Source organism: Tupaia chinensis, unplaced genomic scaffold (genome assembly GCF_000334495.1).
Source record: "Tupaia chinensis unplaced genomic scaffold, TupChi_1.0 Scaffold000182_1, whole genome shotgun sequence".
NCBI lineage: Eukaryota > Metazoa > Chordata > Mammalia > Scandentia > Tupaiidae > Tupaia > Tupaia belangeri.
The window spans coordinates 3,928,612-3,945,886 of NW_006159657.1; the positions used below are offsets into that span (position 1 = coordinate 3,928,612).

Below are 17,275 nucleotides of genomic sequence, written 5' to 3' on the forward strand. Positions count from 1 at the left end.
GTGTCGGGGCGCGCGGGGCCCCGCCGTTCAACTGCAGCTCGGGCGACTTCATCTTCTGCTGCGGGACTTGTGGCTTCCGGTTCTGCTGCACATTTAAGAAACGGTGACTGAACCAAAGCACCTGCACCAACTACGACACGCCGCTCTGGCTTAACACTGGCAAGCCCCCCGCGCGCAAGGACGACCCCCTGCACGACCCCACCAAGGACAAGACCAACCTGATTGTCTACATCATCTGCGGGGTAGTGGCCGTCATGGTGCTCGTGGGCATCTTCACCAAGCTAGGGCTGGAGAAAGCGCACCGGCCCCAAAGGGAGCACATGTCCAGGTGGGCTGCCCCCCCCCTTTATCCTCCGGTTCTGGCTTTGCCCTCCCTCTTCTCTCCTCCCCACCCTCCGGGACAATGGCGCTTCCCCCGCTCCCAGCCTCTCCGCAGGGGCATGTCACCCTGGAGGCCAACTTTAGCGTGGAGCGCGAAGGGGCTCAGGGCTCAGCACAGGTGTGGGTATAAGCTTGTGTGTATGTGAGAAAGTGGGGGGTCTCTGGCCTCCTCACCCTCATGCTGTCCCCTCGGATTGACAGCTTGGGACCCCTTGGCTAGCAGTCTTGGGTTTGGGGGAGGAGGTCTGTGGCACCCTTAGGATTCAGATGCTAGCCTCTAGGTAAACAGGGACAGGCGAGCCCTAAAGGGAAGGGGGGCGTGTGTGAGCCCGCGCGCGTGTGTGTGGGAGGGAGGGAGGGAAGGAGTGAGTGCCGCCTGCAACTCGTACGACTCGTGAAAATGAGGCGAAGGAGGTGGAGAGTGAGCGGAGGGCGAGAACAAAAGCCTTGCTTGGAGCAGACGCCCCGCTTTTCCAGAGCTTCGAGGTCTCCGGAATTGGGACCTTAGCTGTTCCCACCCCCTACCTCGCCCCTTTGCCCGCTTTCGCCGGTTTCGCCACCCTGTCTCCCTGTTGCGGACAGCGGCCCTCGCTGCGCAGGGCGCCCCTTGCCCTGGCTTGCGTGGACTCCAGGGACCGAGCACCCTCCGCGCGCCTTCACCCTCTAAGCACTCTGATTCGTCAACTTTCCCGTTTGCCTTATTCATTATGCAAGTCCCTGTACCGGCAAGTAGCAGCAGATGGGAGACAGCATTTGGGGATTAATGGAGCTATTCTGCGCCCCTCCCTACCCCCCCAGTTTAAAGTGTCTAAATTGATCCGCACAACTCAGTAACTTCGGAGGCGGAGGGCGCAGCCATGAGCTTGCAGTCTCCCCCCCTCCCCCAAGGCGGTGCGAGAGACGAGGGTTTGGTGAGAGGTCGGGGCGGGCGGGGTTGAAGGAGAGGCAGGAGGCCTGCGAACTGCTGGATGGCTGGGCTGGAATGCAAGCTTAACAGTCCCCCTTCCGAGTCTGGGCAACCAAGTCTCCGAGTTTCCGCTCCCCTACCCCACCCCCCCACCTCCCCGCAGCCAACCATCTCCGCGCCTGGGGCCTGTGTGTGTGTGTGTGTGTGTGTGTGTGTGTGTGCGTGCGTGCGTGTGTGTGTGTGTGTGTGTGTGTGTGCACGCGCTCCGTGTGCATGCCTAAAAAATCTGAACAAAGAGACCCACCAAAAATAGGCGAAGGAACATCACCACCTCACTAGTAATTATTTTCTATTTATACGCAGAGTATCCGATGCATTTTTTTTCCCCTAGAGAAGAGGGATTTGGGAAAAAGAGGTGAGGAAGTTCTTCTTGGTTTGGGTCACCAGGGAGGTGTGGGTGAATTATGAGATATTGCACTGGAAGGGCTTAAAAAAACCTGGACCTACTAAAGAATTTGTAAAGCGCTGGCCCCGCCCTCCTCTTGCAACCCCAAGGTGCCCTGTCACAGAGCTCGCCTCGCGGGGTTGTTTCCCTTGCCCACAGACAGACCCAGGCCCTATTGATTTCCAGGTTTGCGTTATGGGGAGGGTGAGAAATGGATGCAGGGCTGCAACAGCGGGTGTCGCCTTGGTAGGGCAAGATTCACTCAGAGACAGGTAGGTTTGGCAGCTTTGCAGATTGGGAAAAATCTCCACCAAGCCCTTTCTTCGCAAACCAGTTCTGAAAGGAGCCCTCCTTAAGTGCAAGGTGGGTAGGGGCCTACTCTTTGGTCCTCTGTGGGAGAAAGTGATGGTAGCTCCCAGCCCTCTTTGATCTGGGCGTCCTGGGGTGGCAGCTTTGCCCTAGGTACCTAAGGGCCCAGCAGGGAACAACATCCTTGTCCTGCCCCTTTGCAGTCTGTTGGGGGTGGGGGGACGGACTCCAGCTATTCATTTGCAGCCACCTTCTTCTGCAGTACCAGGAAGGGTCTGCTTGGAGGCAGAATCTGGGGTACCGAGTCCTGACTAGGCAGAACCTCAACACAGGTTCTCCTGGTATAAATTTTGGAAATTCCAGAAAGGAATGGTACTGCAGATTCCTGAGAAGAGATCATTGTTTTTTGTTGTTGTTGTTGTTGTTGTTTTTTACTGGCAGCTTCTAGGGTATGATTTTCAACCTTGGCTGCTGTTTAAGATCACCTGGAATGCTTTTTTAAAAAACATCCTGTTGCCAGATCCCTCACTTTATACCGTTTAAATTGGAATCTCTGAGCATCCTTTGAAAAGCTCTCAAGGTGATTCTAATATTGAGCCAATCATTGTGCAGGAAAAGGGGCACCCACCTGCTGAGTCCAGCTCAGGGTACCAGGCACTGTATCTGTGTGTGTGTGTGTAAACATGCACTTATTTCACACAACTACCCTATGAGACAGGACTATTTTATCCATTTACACCAAAGAAAATCATGGCTCAGGTAAGGTGTTTTGCCCAAGGTCACACAGGTAAGAAACCTGTACAATCTCGAATCTCTTGATTTCGAGTCTATCTGGAGGAGATATCTTCAGATTGAGTGAAAAATTGGAATCTCACAGAGTTTTCAGAAATACAGATTCTTTGGCTCCACCCACAGAGATTTCGAATTAATAGATTTGGGGTGGGTCCTGGAAATCTGCATTTAACAATCTTCTTGAAAGTCTCTGAACTAAAATGACCCATATTTGGGCAAACATAGTTCTTGGGCTTGGGAACATTTTCACAGTTGGGAGATGGATGAATTAATCCAAGAAAAAGAAGTGGGGCCAGCCTGCCTCTTATTTCCTCCGCATCCCAACCTTTCTGTGGTGCTGGGGTGGGCCCAGGTTCCCTCCAAGTGCATCGTGCACTGCTCATCCAGTTGGCGTCCCAGCCCAGCACTCAGCTAGTTCTTCCCTGGTGGTGCTGAGGATGTTCCAGCAGGGGCCAGCATGCCCAGCGTGGCACCTGGAGAGGCTGCTACAGGGCAAGGTAGCTTCCAGGTGAAATTGGTCTGCTGTCCACAGCCTCTTAATTTTTTTACAGACTTTGCCTCCTATTTTTGAATAAACTTGTGTTTTCCGTCGGAGCCCTCCAAGGTGTCAGTTTGTAGGCTCAGAGGCCAGGCACATGGCTCGCTTCTTTTGGGGTGGTTAGGACCTAGATAAGGAGAAAGATGATTCCAGGGAGGGGGAGGTCGCTTGCATGCAGTCTTGGAAGAACTAAACCAGTACCCATTTAGCAACTCCAATGGCAGTCACGGCCACTCCTTTTATTGAAAGAAACCATACAGTATGTTTGGGTGGTCTGCGAAGTATTTCTATTTATGTATTTTTTTCTCTTCAGTTTTCCTCAATTTTTTATTGTGAAAAATTTTAATCATACAAAAACTTGAAAGAATAATGAAGTGCACTTAGTATGTTCTTCACCCAGTGAGGGTTTCTCGACCTGGGTATGCTTGACATTTGGGGCTGACAATCTGTTGCTGTGGAGCTGTGCATTGTGGGATGTTTAGCAGCATCCCTGGGCTCTACCCACCAGACACCAGTAGCATCCTGCCACCCAGTTGCGACAGTAAAAAATGTCACCAGACATTGCAGAATTGCCCCCAATGTGGATTGCTACCCAGAATTTAAGACTTGTTAGTATTTTATCATATTTACTTTATTCCTCTCTTCCTCTCTCTATACATGCTTCCTTCTTCCCTCCCCCCTTCCACCTTTCTCTCTCTCTTCCCCTTTCCTTTCCTTCCTCTCTTCCCCTTCCTTTCCTTCTTTCCTCTTCCTGTTCTTCCTTCTTTTCCCCTTCTTTCCTTCTCTCTTCCCTTCCTTCCTTCCTTCCTTTTTTTCAGCTGAAGCATTTGAAAATAAGTTGCAGACATGACACTTAGTCCCTAAATACTTCCAAGAGGATCTCCTAAAAACGAGGACATTCTCCCACACAACACAATTCCATTATCACACCCAAGAAAAAGAAGAGGAATTCTATAATATCATCCGATACCTAATCATATTAAAATCTTTCAGTTGTACCAAAAATGTTTTAGAGTTTGGTATTTCACATCAGGATCCAGTTGAGGCTCACTATATCTGGCTGTAAAAATCTCTTTCATCTCTATTATGCATGTGTTTTAAAACGAACTTAGAAGCAGTTGCCAACATTTCAGAACTGCGAGATTTCATACGGAAATCTAGATTTCTGATTTTTCTCGAGGAATGGTAGCAGTGGGCCTGCATTTTCACATGGCAATAGTCGTGGCTGCTGACAGAATCCTTTAGGAAGCTCTCCCGTTCTTTTTATTCACCACCCGGCCCCCCAGTTCATTCTGTTGTGTTACCCTCAGGCTTTAGAGTGTCAGTCAGGCTGGTTTGAAAAGCACAGGCTCCTGTCCCAGGGCCCCAGAGAGATTCAGTCCCAGCTCAACCACTTAATAACTATGTGACCTTGAGAAGGTTGCTCTGCCTCTCTCTGACTCTCAAGTTTTTGCCTGTAAGTTGAGGACTCACTGAGGCTGGGCTTGGAAAGCCAATGTCACATGGTCACTGCCATTACCCTTTATCACCATCCTTATCGGCATTTTCTACCTCTTGTGTACTGAAGAGAGTGATGCTATAGCCTGGATCTCAGTGTCTAGCCCTTGCTCTGATATATAGATATTTAGATAGCAGATGTGGTTTTTGTTTTTGTTTTGGTAGAGGTTTTTGCTCTAGGGCACGTGTGCTCGCCAGAAGGAGAGAGTGTGACAGAAACAGGGAGAGGGAAAGTGAGAAATCACCTCCTGGGGATATGGCCACGCAGCAATTCCTTCTCTTACATTATCCTTCCGGGATCTTGGGCACACACCCATGTGTGCCTGACATGAGTTTGAAGCTACAGGGTCTGGGACTTGAACCACAGTCGGCTATGTGGAGTCCAGCAACATAACTGCTACACCACCTGCTGGTCCCTGCTCTGCTATATTTACCTAACTGTGTGACACTGGCAAAGTCTCCTAACCTCTCTGAATCTGGATTTAAATTTGAGCAGAAGGGAAGGCCCCTCGATGACTGCACTGAATGCATTGCAAAGTGTTAGTCTAGGGTATGGTGAAGAACCCTTGCTGGTTTTGCAATTTTGCCATAAGATTATAGGCAAATTCTCATTTAATTTCATGCCCCCTTCTCCAGGAGTTAGGCTCCATGATGATCTGATGTCCAAGAGGATGAATGAGCCCCTGGTGAGTGGGAGAGGTGGACTTCAAACGTGCAGAGTCTGAGATGGGGTACAGGCCCTTAACCACCAGGCTGCGTTTCTGTTGAATGCAAACCTGCAGGACTACTCTCAGTCTTCTGAGATCACAAAGAAGTACTAGATGCCTTGGAAATGCACCTGGAGCACATGCATCAGGGCCAGTTCAGGGAGCCACCATAACATCAAGACTAGGGATGTTTTCTGCATCTGCCCCTAGCAGGTCCAGACTTCTCAGTGGAGGTGTTGGTACGAAATGACCTTGGGGACAGAAGCGTGTGTTTGAAGCTTTCTCCACTTGAAGCCAGTTGGGAACACATGTCATTATTTTGCCCACCTTCAAACACAATTGGAAATCCAAGGGGCAAATCGCAGCCGTGCCCTGTGTGTTTTTCAAGCAGGCTTCTGAAGAGCTGGAGCTTCTTGCAAAGAAATGGCATCAAGTGATAAATGCCCCTCTTTCTCTGGCCCTTTCTCTTGTCTCCTAATTTCCCTCCCATCACCCACATTGTGGTTATCCTATGGCTTTGGCCAGCTTTGTAGGCTGGAGAAGCCTATGTCAGCATACACATACTGTTGGTCACAGAAAAGCCTTGCAGGATATGTCTGTTTCTCTTTGGGCACTGAGTCCCTGCTTTTTATCCTTTTTCCTGCTAAAGTGTGTATGTGTGTGTGTGTGTGAGAGAGAGAGAGAGAGAGAGAGAGAGAGTGAGAGAGAGAGAGAGCTTGACCACATTGCAATCACTTTTCCTCCATTTCTCCATCCTGTTACAGTTTGGGGCATACATCATGCATGCCCATGTGCTTTGTGTGTTGTCAAGCCACTGGGCTGGGACTCAAACCACAGTCAGCTATATGATATCTGGCTCTGGATGCAAGATGCTTAACCGCTGCACTATGGGACTGGCCCAGAGTCCTTGCATTTTAACAATCAGTTTTACTGGGGAAAATTTACACAATAAAACGCACACATTTTGAGTGTACAGTTTGATGAGCTTTGACAAATGTCTACACCTGTGTAACCACTGCTCTAGAAAGTTAATTCATACCTATTTTCTTCGCATTCTTGAAAAACAAAGGATGCTTTCTGCACAAGTGGAAATGCTGGGACATGCTATTCAAGTCGTTAAGTCAGAACATGGTATAGACATTGGGACCCTGGGAGGCTCTGAAGCAAGAAATAGGGACTCTGAGCCCTGACTTGGGCCTTATATTTGCTCACTGTACTTGGAAAGAAAAGAGACATAGAATGTTCTTTTTGTTCCTGAGCTATGCGTAGCTCATTTCCACCTGGAAGCTGTTGTGCTGGCTCAAATCCTCTCCCTTCAGACTTTGCATGGCCGGCCCCTTTTCAATGTATAGATCTTCACTCCAAAGTCACCTTTTCCAAGAAGCCTATCCAAGAAGCCTTCTCAAGCTTAGTCGTTCCCCCAAACATCCCATCCCTGTAGCCCATCACTTAGGTTATTTGCCTCACTTTGCATGATAGTCTACAATGAACTTACTCACTGGTTTGCTCGTTTATTATGTCTTCCATTATTGCTCACAGGAAGGAACATGGGGACAAAGCTGGCTCCTCCACTTCCCAGCTGTGTCCTGTGCCTAGTATGAGGGGGTGTTCAAAAAGTTCATAGAAAATGTGTTGTAGGCTGGAGAAGCCTATGTCAGCATACACATACTGTTGGTCACAGAAAAGCCTTGCAGGATATGTCTGTTTCTCTTTGGGCACTGAGTCCCTGCTTTTTATCCTTTTTCCTGCTAAAGTGTGTATGTGTGTGTGTGTGTGAGAGAGAGAGAGAGAGAGAGAGAGAGAGTGAGAGAGAGAGAGAGCTTGACCACATTGCAATCACTTTTCCTCCATTTCTCCATCCTGTTACAGTTTGGGGCATACATCATGCATGCCCATGTGCTTTGTGTGTTGTCAAGCCACTGGGCTGGGACTCAAACCACAGTCAGCTATATGATATCTGGCTCTGGATGCAAGATGCTTAACCGCTGCACTATGGGACTGGCCCAGAGTCCTTGCATTTTAACAATCAGTTTTACTGGGGAAAATTTACACAATAAAACGCACACATTTTGAGTGTACAGTTTGATGAGCTTTGACAAATGTCTACACCTGTGTAACCACTGCTCTAGAAAGTTAATTCATACCTATTTTCTTCGCATTCTTGAAAAACAAAGGATGCTTTCTGCACAAGTGGAAATGCTGGGACATGCTATTCAAGTCGTTAAGTCAGAACATGGTATAGACATTGGGACCCTGGGAGGCTCTGAAGCAAGAAATAGGGACTCTGAGCCCTGACTTGGGCCTTATATTTGCTCACTGTACTTGGAAAGAAAAGAGACATAGAATGTTCTTTTTGTTCCTGAGCTATGCGTAGCTCATTTCCACCTGGAAGCTGTTGTGCTGGCTCAAATCCTCTCCCTTCAGACTTTGCATGGCCGGCCCCTTTTCAATGTATAGATCTTCACTCCAAAGTCACCTTTTCCAAGAAGCCTATCCAAGAAGCCTTCTCAAGCTTAGTCGTTCCCCCAAACATCCCATCCCTGTAGCCCATCACTTAGGTTATTTGCCTCACTTTGCATGATAGTCTACAATGAACTTACTCACTGGTTTGCTCGTTTATTATGTCTTCCATTATTGCTCACAGGAAGGAACATGGGGACAAAGCTGGCTCCTCCACTTCCCAGCTGTGTCCTGTGCCTAGTATGAGGGGGTGTTCAAAAAGTTCATAGAAAATGTGTATTATGGAAAAACTATGCATGGATTTCAACTGGTTTTTTGGTACCAAAAATAAACTCATACTTTAATTCCATTTTCCACATTTTTAAAAGAGAGTTATTATTATTATTTTAATTTGGCTAGAGAGAGGCAGAGAGACAGAGAGAGTGAAAGAGCGAGAGTGAGAGAGAGAGAGAAAGTGAGTAAGCAAGCCACCAGGTCCTGGACTTGAATTGTAGTCGGTCATGTGGGAGTCCAGCTTCTTAACCACCATGCCACCTGCTGACCCCTTTTCAAAACTTTTTAAAGTCCTCCATGCAGTGTTTGATGCATAGGAGTTCTAGTTTTTGATCTTGGCTTATGTGGCATGAGAAAGTATCTCCTCATTCATTCATTCATGCATGCATGCATTCAGGAGGTGTTTATTGAACATCTGCCTTGTGGTCAGCGCTGCCGAAAGCTAGGAGAGAAGAGTGATAGTACAGATGCAATCCACATTCTCACCAATCTAAGAGTCGAATATCGGGAGGTTGGTAACACACAAGATCTCTAAGAACATTGGCACTGAATTGAACCTTATGAAATTGCCAATAGTCAATCATTTTCAGCTTCAGAAATGGCACTGTTCCAACCTAAATGTTCTGAACTGGGTTAAGGGATCTCAAAGAAAAATGTAGCTTCTTCGGTAAGAACCTGCATTAGGGTTCCCCACAGAAACAAAACCAGTATATCAAGAAATTTATAATGAAGAATTGGCAAGTTAAACATCTGCAGACAATGTCCCAATGGAAGTCTGAAGGCTGGCAGGCCACTGTAGCTCCAGAAAGACCAGATGCCGCATTTCAAAGCCTTTGGGCAGGAGTAATTCTTTCTTGCTCAGGGTGGGGGGTGGGGAGGATCAGCCTTTGGTACTATTCTGGCCTTAAACTGACTAGATGAAAGCCACCCACATTAGGAAGGGCAAACTGCTTTACTCAGTTTACCATTTAATTAATTTATTTAAATTATTGTGTGCAATCAAATTCATGTGCTCCCTGGAGAAAGACAGAGAGAGAAAGAGAGAGAAGTGAGAAATCACCCCCTTGGGGGATGAGCCAGGCTACAATCTCTTGTCCAGTCTCCTCTCAGGATTTTGGGTATGCACTCACACATACTCTGAATAATTTTCAAGCTGCAGGGTCTGGAACTCGAACCACAAAGTTTTCCATGTGGGATCTGCCTGCTGGCCTCCAGTTTGCTATTTTAAATGTTAATTTCATTGCAAAACACCCTCACAGAAATGTCCAGAATAATGTTTGATCAAAGTCTGGGTACCCTATTACTCTGTCAAGTTGCCGTTTAAAACTAACCCTTATGGTACCCTTAGAGCCTTGCTCTTCAGAGGGGCCTGCAGGTCTGCAGTGTCTTTATCACCTGGGAACCTGAGCAGAGGCTCAGGCTCTACTTCAGGCTTGTTGAATCAGAAAATCGCCTTTGAACGAGATCCTCAGCTAATATGAATGTGCTTTGAAGTTTGAGAAGCACCCATACTATGAACCACAGACAAACAACAAATTGTTGAGCATTTGTTTAGTTCATGGCATCTAGCTGACTCTTCCTGCTGTCTAATTCATTTACTTTTTTGACATATCCCTACTTGCAAAGTGTTTTTCAGTATACATGTCAATATATACCTATTTGTTTCACAAATAAGTATAAGCGTGTGCCTGTGAGTAATTTTTAGGTACGTTGGAAAGCATATATAAGAACAGAAATTTAAAACTGAGCTGAAGGGGAAATAAATATTATGTAAAAATCTTTGTCTAATTGTGATTTCACACTACCATCAACCAATATCTCAAAACATAATGTACATGAGAATGAAGTGCATCAAAAAGAAAATCCTTACTTTGAATATGGTTCCTGAGAGTTTTGAATATTTTGGACTGACTATGGTCTGAGTAGACCTTCTTTCTTTCTTCTTCTTTCTTTTAAATTTTGCTATAGGACAAGTGCTCTCCATGGGGCAGCGAGAGAGAAAGTGAGAAATCATTCTCTGGGGGGGATGGTCACACCACAATCCCTTCTCCTCCATCTCTCTCTCCATTCGGGATTTTGGGGACGTATGCACCTGCCTCCAGACTGTTTTTCAAGCCACTGGGTCAAATGAGTGCAGTTGACCATGTGGGATCCAGCAGCCCCAAACACCATGCCACCAGCTGGCCCTCGACCATCTTTATTTTTTAACCTTGTGAGAGAAGCTGTTGAAGACAAGAGGAGAATAACCTTTATTGTTTCCTTGTGTTCATATTATCTGTATCATTTTCAGGCTGTGGCTTTGTGAAGGGGATATTTTTAAAAGCCATATGTGCCTTTTTGTGCTTAGAGGAATTAAAAGTTAACAGTTTAATCTGTTTCTTCCCTTCAGGGGTCCACATAGCTGTAGTACAGGTGGTACATTCCGGTGAGGGTGCCCTAGCTGTCACCTCCCTTGGTCTGAAGTTCCTAATTCCCGTCATCTGATATGTATTTCAAGGCCAGGAGCCAGCATCAGTACATGAAGTACATCGATTCCTCATTTTTAATGACTAAAGGAATAAAAATATATTTATTTCTTCCATGAAGAAATAAATGGCGGGGAGGGAAAGAGACACACACAGAGACACCTCCCGACAGGGTCTTTGTGCCACCATCCATCCCTAGTCTCAGCCAGCCCAGATTATGGGCATGTGTACACCCAGCATGTGTGTGCACATGTGTGTCACAGGGAGGGCCCAGAATGTTACCCAGGACCTTTCCCGTGTAAGTCCAGTTGTGTTACCCCTGCTGCCATCTGGCCCCATGCTTAGAAGTTCTGATGGTTCCTTCCCCTATGCCAACCCATTTCGTACAGTCCCTGGAGTGAGGGAAGAGGTGTGCTTCAGAGATGCCTTGTCCAGGAAATAGAATTCTCTAAGAATCTTTGTCTCCATTTCATGCTCTGGGAAAATCTGCCCTGGGAAAGTGTCTTTGAACTCTGGGGCTGGAATTTCACGAATTCTGGCATCAGGAAAGCCCAGGGGATCTGCAGATGGCAGTGCTGAACAAGTTTGTAGTAACATTTTGCTTGCTTACTTTGCCACAAACACTGAGAGCAAGAAAGTACCCCAGTGGGCTGTGGTCACACCACAGTCCTTTTGCTTCTATTCCTGGATTGGGTTGGGATTTTGGGCATGCACATATATATGGCTGGTATATTTTTCAAACCAGCTGGGCCAGGAGTCAAGCTCGCTGGCCAACTGAGACCTACCTTTCCATATACATAGCTTAACTGCTAGACCCTTTGTTCTTTTTTATGGCTAAATAATATTCTGTTTAATATAACACATTTTGTATATCTACTCGTCAATTGATAGGCATTTGGATTGTTTCCACTTTTTGACTATTGTGAAAAATGATACTACACACCAGTCTCTCTTGATTACGGTACTCTTATTTATTTATTTAACATGTCTATTTTTTATCCTTTCCCATAGAGTATAAGCTCCAGAAGATGGCAGCCTGGATCGTCTTGTACACTGCTATCCCCAGGCTTTTGCATGGTGCATGGCATACAGAAGACAATTAGTATTTGTTGAATGAACGAACAAATGAGAGCTATTGTTATTCTCTTGTCTCTTAGTGAATTCAGTCTTTTCCTCTAATTCATGTGGGGCTCTTGCTGTGTTGACATTAGTCTCTCTTGCATTGTCACCAGCTATGGATCTTGCGCCATTGTCCTATGACCCTTATGTTCGGCTGTTCCCTCTGTTGCCCTAGTATAGTCACCAAGTTGAATGTGCAGCAGACTCACATGAAGGGTTGTGAAGATACAGATCACTGGTCCCCAATCCTGGAGTTTCTGACTCATTAGCTCTGGATGGATCAGAACATTTGCCTCTGAACAAGTTCCCAGTGATGCTGCTGCTGCCGGTTGGCAGATCACTCTTAGAGAATCATTGCCCTAGTGGAGTAAATTTCAATGGCTAGGTCGGGCCTGCCAAGTTCGTAGATGGTCTTTGTGGGCCTTGCTGAAACAGTTCATCGTCCTTTTCTGTCTCACTTTACATGGACTCAGAGGGTTCTGGTTAGCTAAGAACATCTGAATATGTCTCAAAACATGCAATTATCACTTGTGGGTGCGTACCCTGGAGAAATTCTCCCTGGTCCAAGAGGAGGCCTTCATGAAGATGTTTATTGCAGTGTTGTTTATGAAAGTCAGGGGGTGGGTGACCGTCTAGTATGTAATTCTAGAAATAACAAACAAGGCTGCCAGTCTGCTGGTTCCCAGTGAAACTGGTTGGTTGTAATTGGGGTCTATTCTGATTGGTTGGCTCCCGCACCATACCAGTTGAAACATATGGAGACTGTCATCCCTGTAGGTAAGTGAAATATGGGGATTGTACATGAGGAGATACTATGCAGTGGTTGCAAGTGATGAAAGAGAATCATATTCAATAGCTAATATAGCTAATATGGCTACCTCTCAAGTTGCATGGATAAAAGAAACAGCATGAGGTTTATGGTGAAATGTCATTTATGAGAAGATAGATACATATGTAATAGTAACTATGGTATTATATATATATTTCAGAGATATTCATGTATCTAAAGAAATACATGAGGAGGTAAAGAGAAAAATATGTGTTGGTAGGTCTGACCTTAGGGTATTCTAGCGGTGATTATTTATGTTCTATTCTATGTGCAAACACTGAGATTCTTTCCTAAGTTTATATCTAATTATGATCTTCTCTGTTATGGATTAAATTTTGCCCCTACTCCTTCCCAAAATGAAAAATAGAAAAGATTCTAGTTCAATCTCCATGCCACAATTTACTGGCTGTATGACCTTGAGCAGGTTAATTCACCTCTCTGAGTCTTGACTTACTCATCTGCAAAGGAGTGATAATTGTCATTAGGTGTTCGTGCTGTTTTGTCGAGTTAAGTCATGAAGTGGTTAGCATATTGCCTGGCTTATGGTATGCATGCAGTAAATGTCAGCTACTGTTACTAATAGTGGGCCATCACCAAAGTGTGGGTATCTAGTGTTAGACATAAAGAGAGAGTAAATCTATGTGTAAACACATTAAATGCGTTTTCATCATTTAATCCTCTCAACAACTCCTTGGGGTAGATAATACTGCTATTACATGGCTATTGTGAGAAGTATGCAAACTAGTCTTTGTGAAGTCCCTGTATAACCTATAATTGCAATGATCTTATTTATTACTTAAGTGTTTTTTCCATTCCACTCCTAACTAGACTAGTGGCTCCGTGGAGTAAGCGGCCTTGATTTTTGTTCATGCACAGAGCTCCATACATCCAGATGCCAGTCATTTTATTTTGAATGAATACATTTAAATTTTTTCTTGTTTTAGGGCCCTTGCAGATGTCATGAGGCCCCAGGGCCACTGCAATACTGACCATATGGAGAGAGACCTTAACATTGTTGTCCACGTCCAGCACTACGAGAACATGGACACAAGAACCCCCATAAATAATCTCCGTAAGTATAGTTGCACGAGCCATTTCCAGTCCTACTTTATGACCTCTGTGGTGATCACGTGGCCAGATGTCACGATGTGTATCTGGATTAGTTAAGACTTTTCTGACAAGTCTGAAGTCTTATTTCCCTTCTCCTGGAGGAAGCTGAATTTGGCATCATCAGATTTTATTTGACTGGTTTCTAATGATTGGCTCTTCTGTTAATTAGTAGATCATTTGGTTGATTCATCTTGATTGATCTATTAACTAATGACCTTCTAGGTTGGTTCATCCTGGTTGGGTATTTAATTAACCAATGGGTTATTTGGTTGGTCCATCTTAGGTAGTTAACCTATTAGTAATGGTCCGTTTTGTTGGCTGATCTTGATTGAAGCATCTATTAGCCATTAGTCCATTTCGCTGGTTTATCCTGACCAGGTCATCTGTTAGCCAGTGGGCCATTCATTTATCTATCTCCCGAAGTAGACCAGTCAAGACTTTCAGGTTTCATGCTGTTTTCAATGTGAAAATACTAGTTCAGCAAAATTACACCTGTTTTATAAAACTTGAATATCATAGAAATAATCCACAAATACTCCTGTGTGTGTGTGTGTGTGTGTGTGTGTGTGTGTGTGTGTGTATGTGCATGTGCGTGCATGTGCTATAGGCATTGTGCTCACCTTGGTTTGGGATATGTATGCTGTGTGACTCAACATTAGCAAATTCCGTTCTGAGGTTCTGCCAGGAAAAAATAATAAAAAAAGAAAATGAAGGCTGTGTTTGCCATTGTTTCTCAATAGGTATTCTTCAGCAGATAGATCACACTTGGGGATCTTGATACATTACCAAAGATTTTCTTTCTTTTCAAAGGTCTTTATATACAATATACATTATGGAACTGATGCACTGACTAATGGGAGTGGAGGAAAAATAAGATTGTTTAGTTTTTGACAGTAGTGTACTACCGTGGTTATTCCTAGCAATTATGTTTTCAAGTAACCCCCACATTAAAGTAATGTGAAGGGCTTGGTTTTAAATAACAAAAGCCAGACAATTGCAAGGACGCATTTAGTTGTGGCTGGAGAGTTCTGAAAACAGAAACAGTTCTGCTGTTGCACATTTTTACAATCTGGGTCGCCTTTGCTGAAGTTCCACTGGGAGGTGTATGAGTGTTTCATTTGCTGAATCATAGTTTTAGACTGTTTGGTTGCAAATGTTTATGCTCAATGGCTGGAGGAGGAGGTCTGTGGAATTCAACATAGGTGACATGAATTCTCTGATTCTGCATGCTAATGAGGTTCATGGTTTTGGAAATCATTGTAGTGTGTAAGCAAAGGTCACATTTATGTGGTCTAAAAAATGAGCCATCAAATGGGATGTCTTATGCTTCATTATAGTACATAATTCACCAGAATTTATTTATGAACTAGATCATAAAATGATGTATGAAATTGTCACATTTTAGAGCAAAATATTGCAGCAATTGGAAGTTTCATGACTCAGTTTCATAGGCTTGAAAGATACATTGAATGGCACCAAATCTGACATGGTCATTGCTGTGTCCAATTCTGGCTTTCATGGAAACAAGCACTTTCTCTTTCAGATGGCACTGGGAAAATAAGTTGAGTCTAAGAGTATGAGGGTTCCAAACATATAGTAAATGTGAATGTGATCATGGAGCAGAGAAACTGAAATGATGTTGAACCCTGGTCTGTAAAAGGTGACCATTAATAGGATTTTCCTGCAAAGTTTCAATCTCTAGGATGATTTTTGAATCAGTTTTCCAAAAGAATAACCAACTCCTGAAAGTCACCTAGATTTCAACATTCTATCAGGCAGTAGGGCAGCAATCATTAATGAATGTTGCTTAAATAAGGGTCTTTCTTTTAAAGTTGTACTGAAAATAAATTACTGCTCAGAGATAGATATCCAGACACTGAGTCATTCAGGAGTCTTTTATGAATGGGTCTCTGTTTATTTGTGATTCTTGCTTCTGGTCTATGTTTGTGCCTTAGGAATCAGTGCTTTTTCACACCAACAGAGAAGGCATATTGTAGTAACCCACAGGGTAGAAGTGCACTAGAGCATTCCTGGTAGACCACAGGGGAGAATTCCAGGAATAATGCTGCAAATATTTTATTCTTACAAGAATTGCCCGAGATATTAATTTTATATAATCTTACCAGGTTGATTCTATTATTTCTTCCTAATGTTCTTGAGAATATCTGAATAAGATAAAAAAGAAACATGTAGTCTTTTCATAGATTTATATTAGTCAAGTGTAATTCATATATCACATTAATTAGTAGTTGACAGTAATAATAATTCCCCTTGCAATGGCTTATTTATCCTTTGTATTGATTTACAGGGAGTATTTATATAGTATAGACTCAAAAATGTGTTATGTTAAAAAGAATGGAGGCTTTTTGGAGTTGAGAGGATAGGGTTGGATGACTAATATTACTCAGTTGATAGGAGTTTAAGAAGCCAAGCAAGGGAACCAGCAGTTACCGTAATGGCTATGTCGCTGGATTCCCATGTAGTCAACCGCGATTTGCGTCCTGGACCCGGTGGCTTAAAACTCAGCCAGGTGCGTGTACGTGCATGCCCAAGACCCCGAGAGGAGAATGAAGGGGAAGGGATTGCAGCGTGACCATCCCCCCTGCGTGGTGATTTCTCGCTTTCTGTCTCTATGTCTCTGTCTGGTGTGAGCGCACATGCCTTAATAGTGAAAATCTCTCTCAAAAAAAAAGAAGCCAGCAATTAGAAGTCTATTTTGACTGAGAAAGAACTAGGAGAGAAGGAATCCAGTCTGATAAATAGAAAATTAGACCAGCCCATTGTGCCAGAATTATAGCACAACTATTAAATATAAAACCTTCTCTAGACATTATGGGAGCCACAACGATTTACTATTACAAAAAATGGAAAGGAAGATGCATTTGTCTGTGATACACCAAGAAGGATGCATCGTGCTGTTTTCAGGTTGTTCTTCACTGAACATCCAAGTTGCCAGATTTGACTGGAGAGTCAATAGCCTCAGCTCAATGTCAAATTCATCTCTAGTAATGATCCACACAACTTTACTTTAAGGGAATGATAATCTCCATCTATTTCTCTCTCCTTATCTTAACACTCACAATATGTCACTTTCTGGTCTCTCTCTTATGCTTTGGTCAAATGCTAACAGAATCCACACTCAGTCTAGAAGTCTGGGTATTTAGAAAGAGGAAATGGAGAAGGGCTTGGGTGAAGGCAAACAGGGAGGAGAGAGCATCCATATGGCAACTTTTTGCAACTTTGCTTTATAAATTTTCTGGAGTTGATTTTCACCATGATATGCAGGACTTGACTTTTTAATCTAAAGATGGGTTTCGCTTTAACTGACACTGTTCATGTTCTTTCCAGGTATTCAGTGATATTGCCTAAAAATATTTAGTCTGATAATCAAAAGGGTCTTGACCTCTTTGACTAAACGGGATGTAGATTCCAATGAGAGAGTG

The 17,275-nt window shown here is 44.3% G+C and overlaps 1 protein-coding gene across 1 annotated transcript in view; it reads left to right on the plus strand.

Moving 5' to 3' along the window:
* Positions 1-2: 2 nt before the first annotated feature.
* Positions 3-17,275, plus strand: part of SHISA9 (shisa family member 9) — a gene marked incomplete at its 5' end in the record, with an annotated part of 305,570 nt that continues 288,297 nt past the window's right edge. Inside the window, 2 exon segments of the mRNA XM_006172096.1 lie at positions 3-328; positions 13,667-13,794. Of these exon segments, the coding sequence (XP_006172158.1) occupies positions 3-328; positions 13,667-13,794 (454 nt within the window).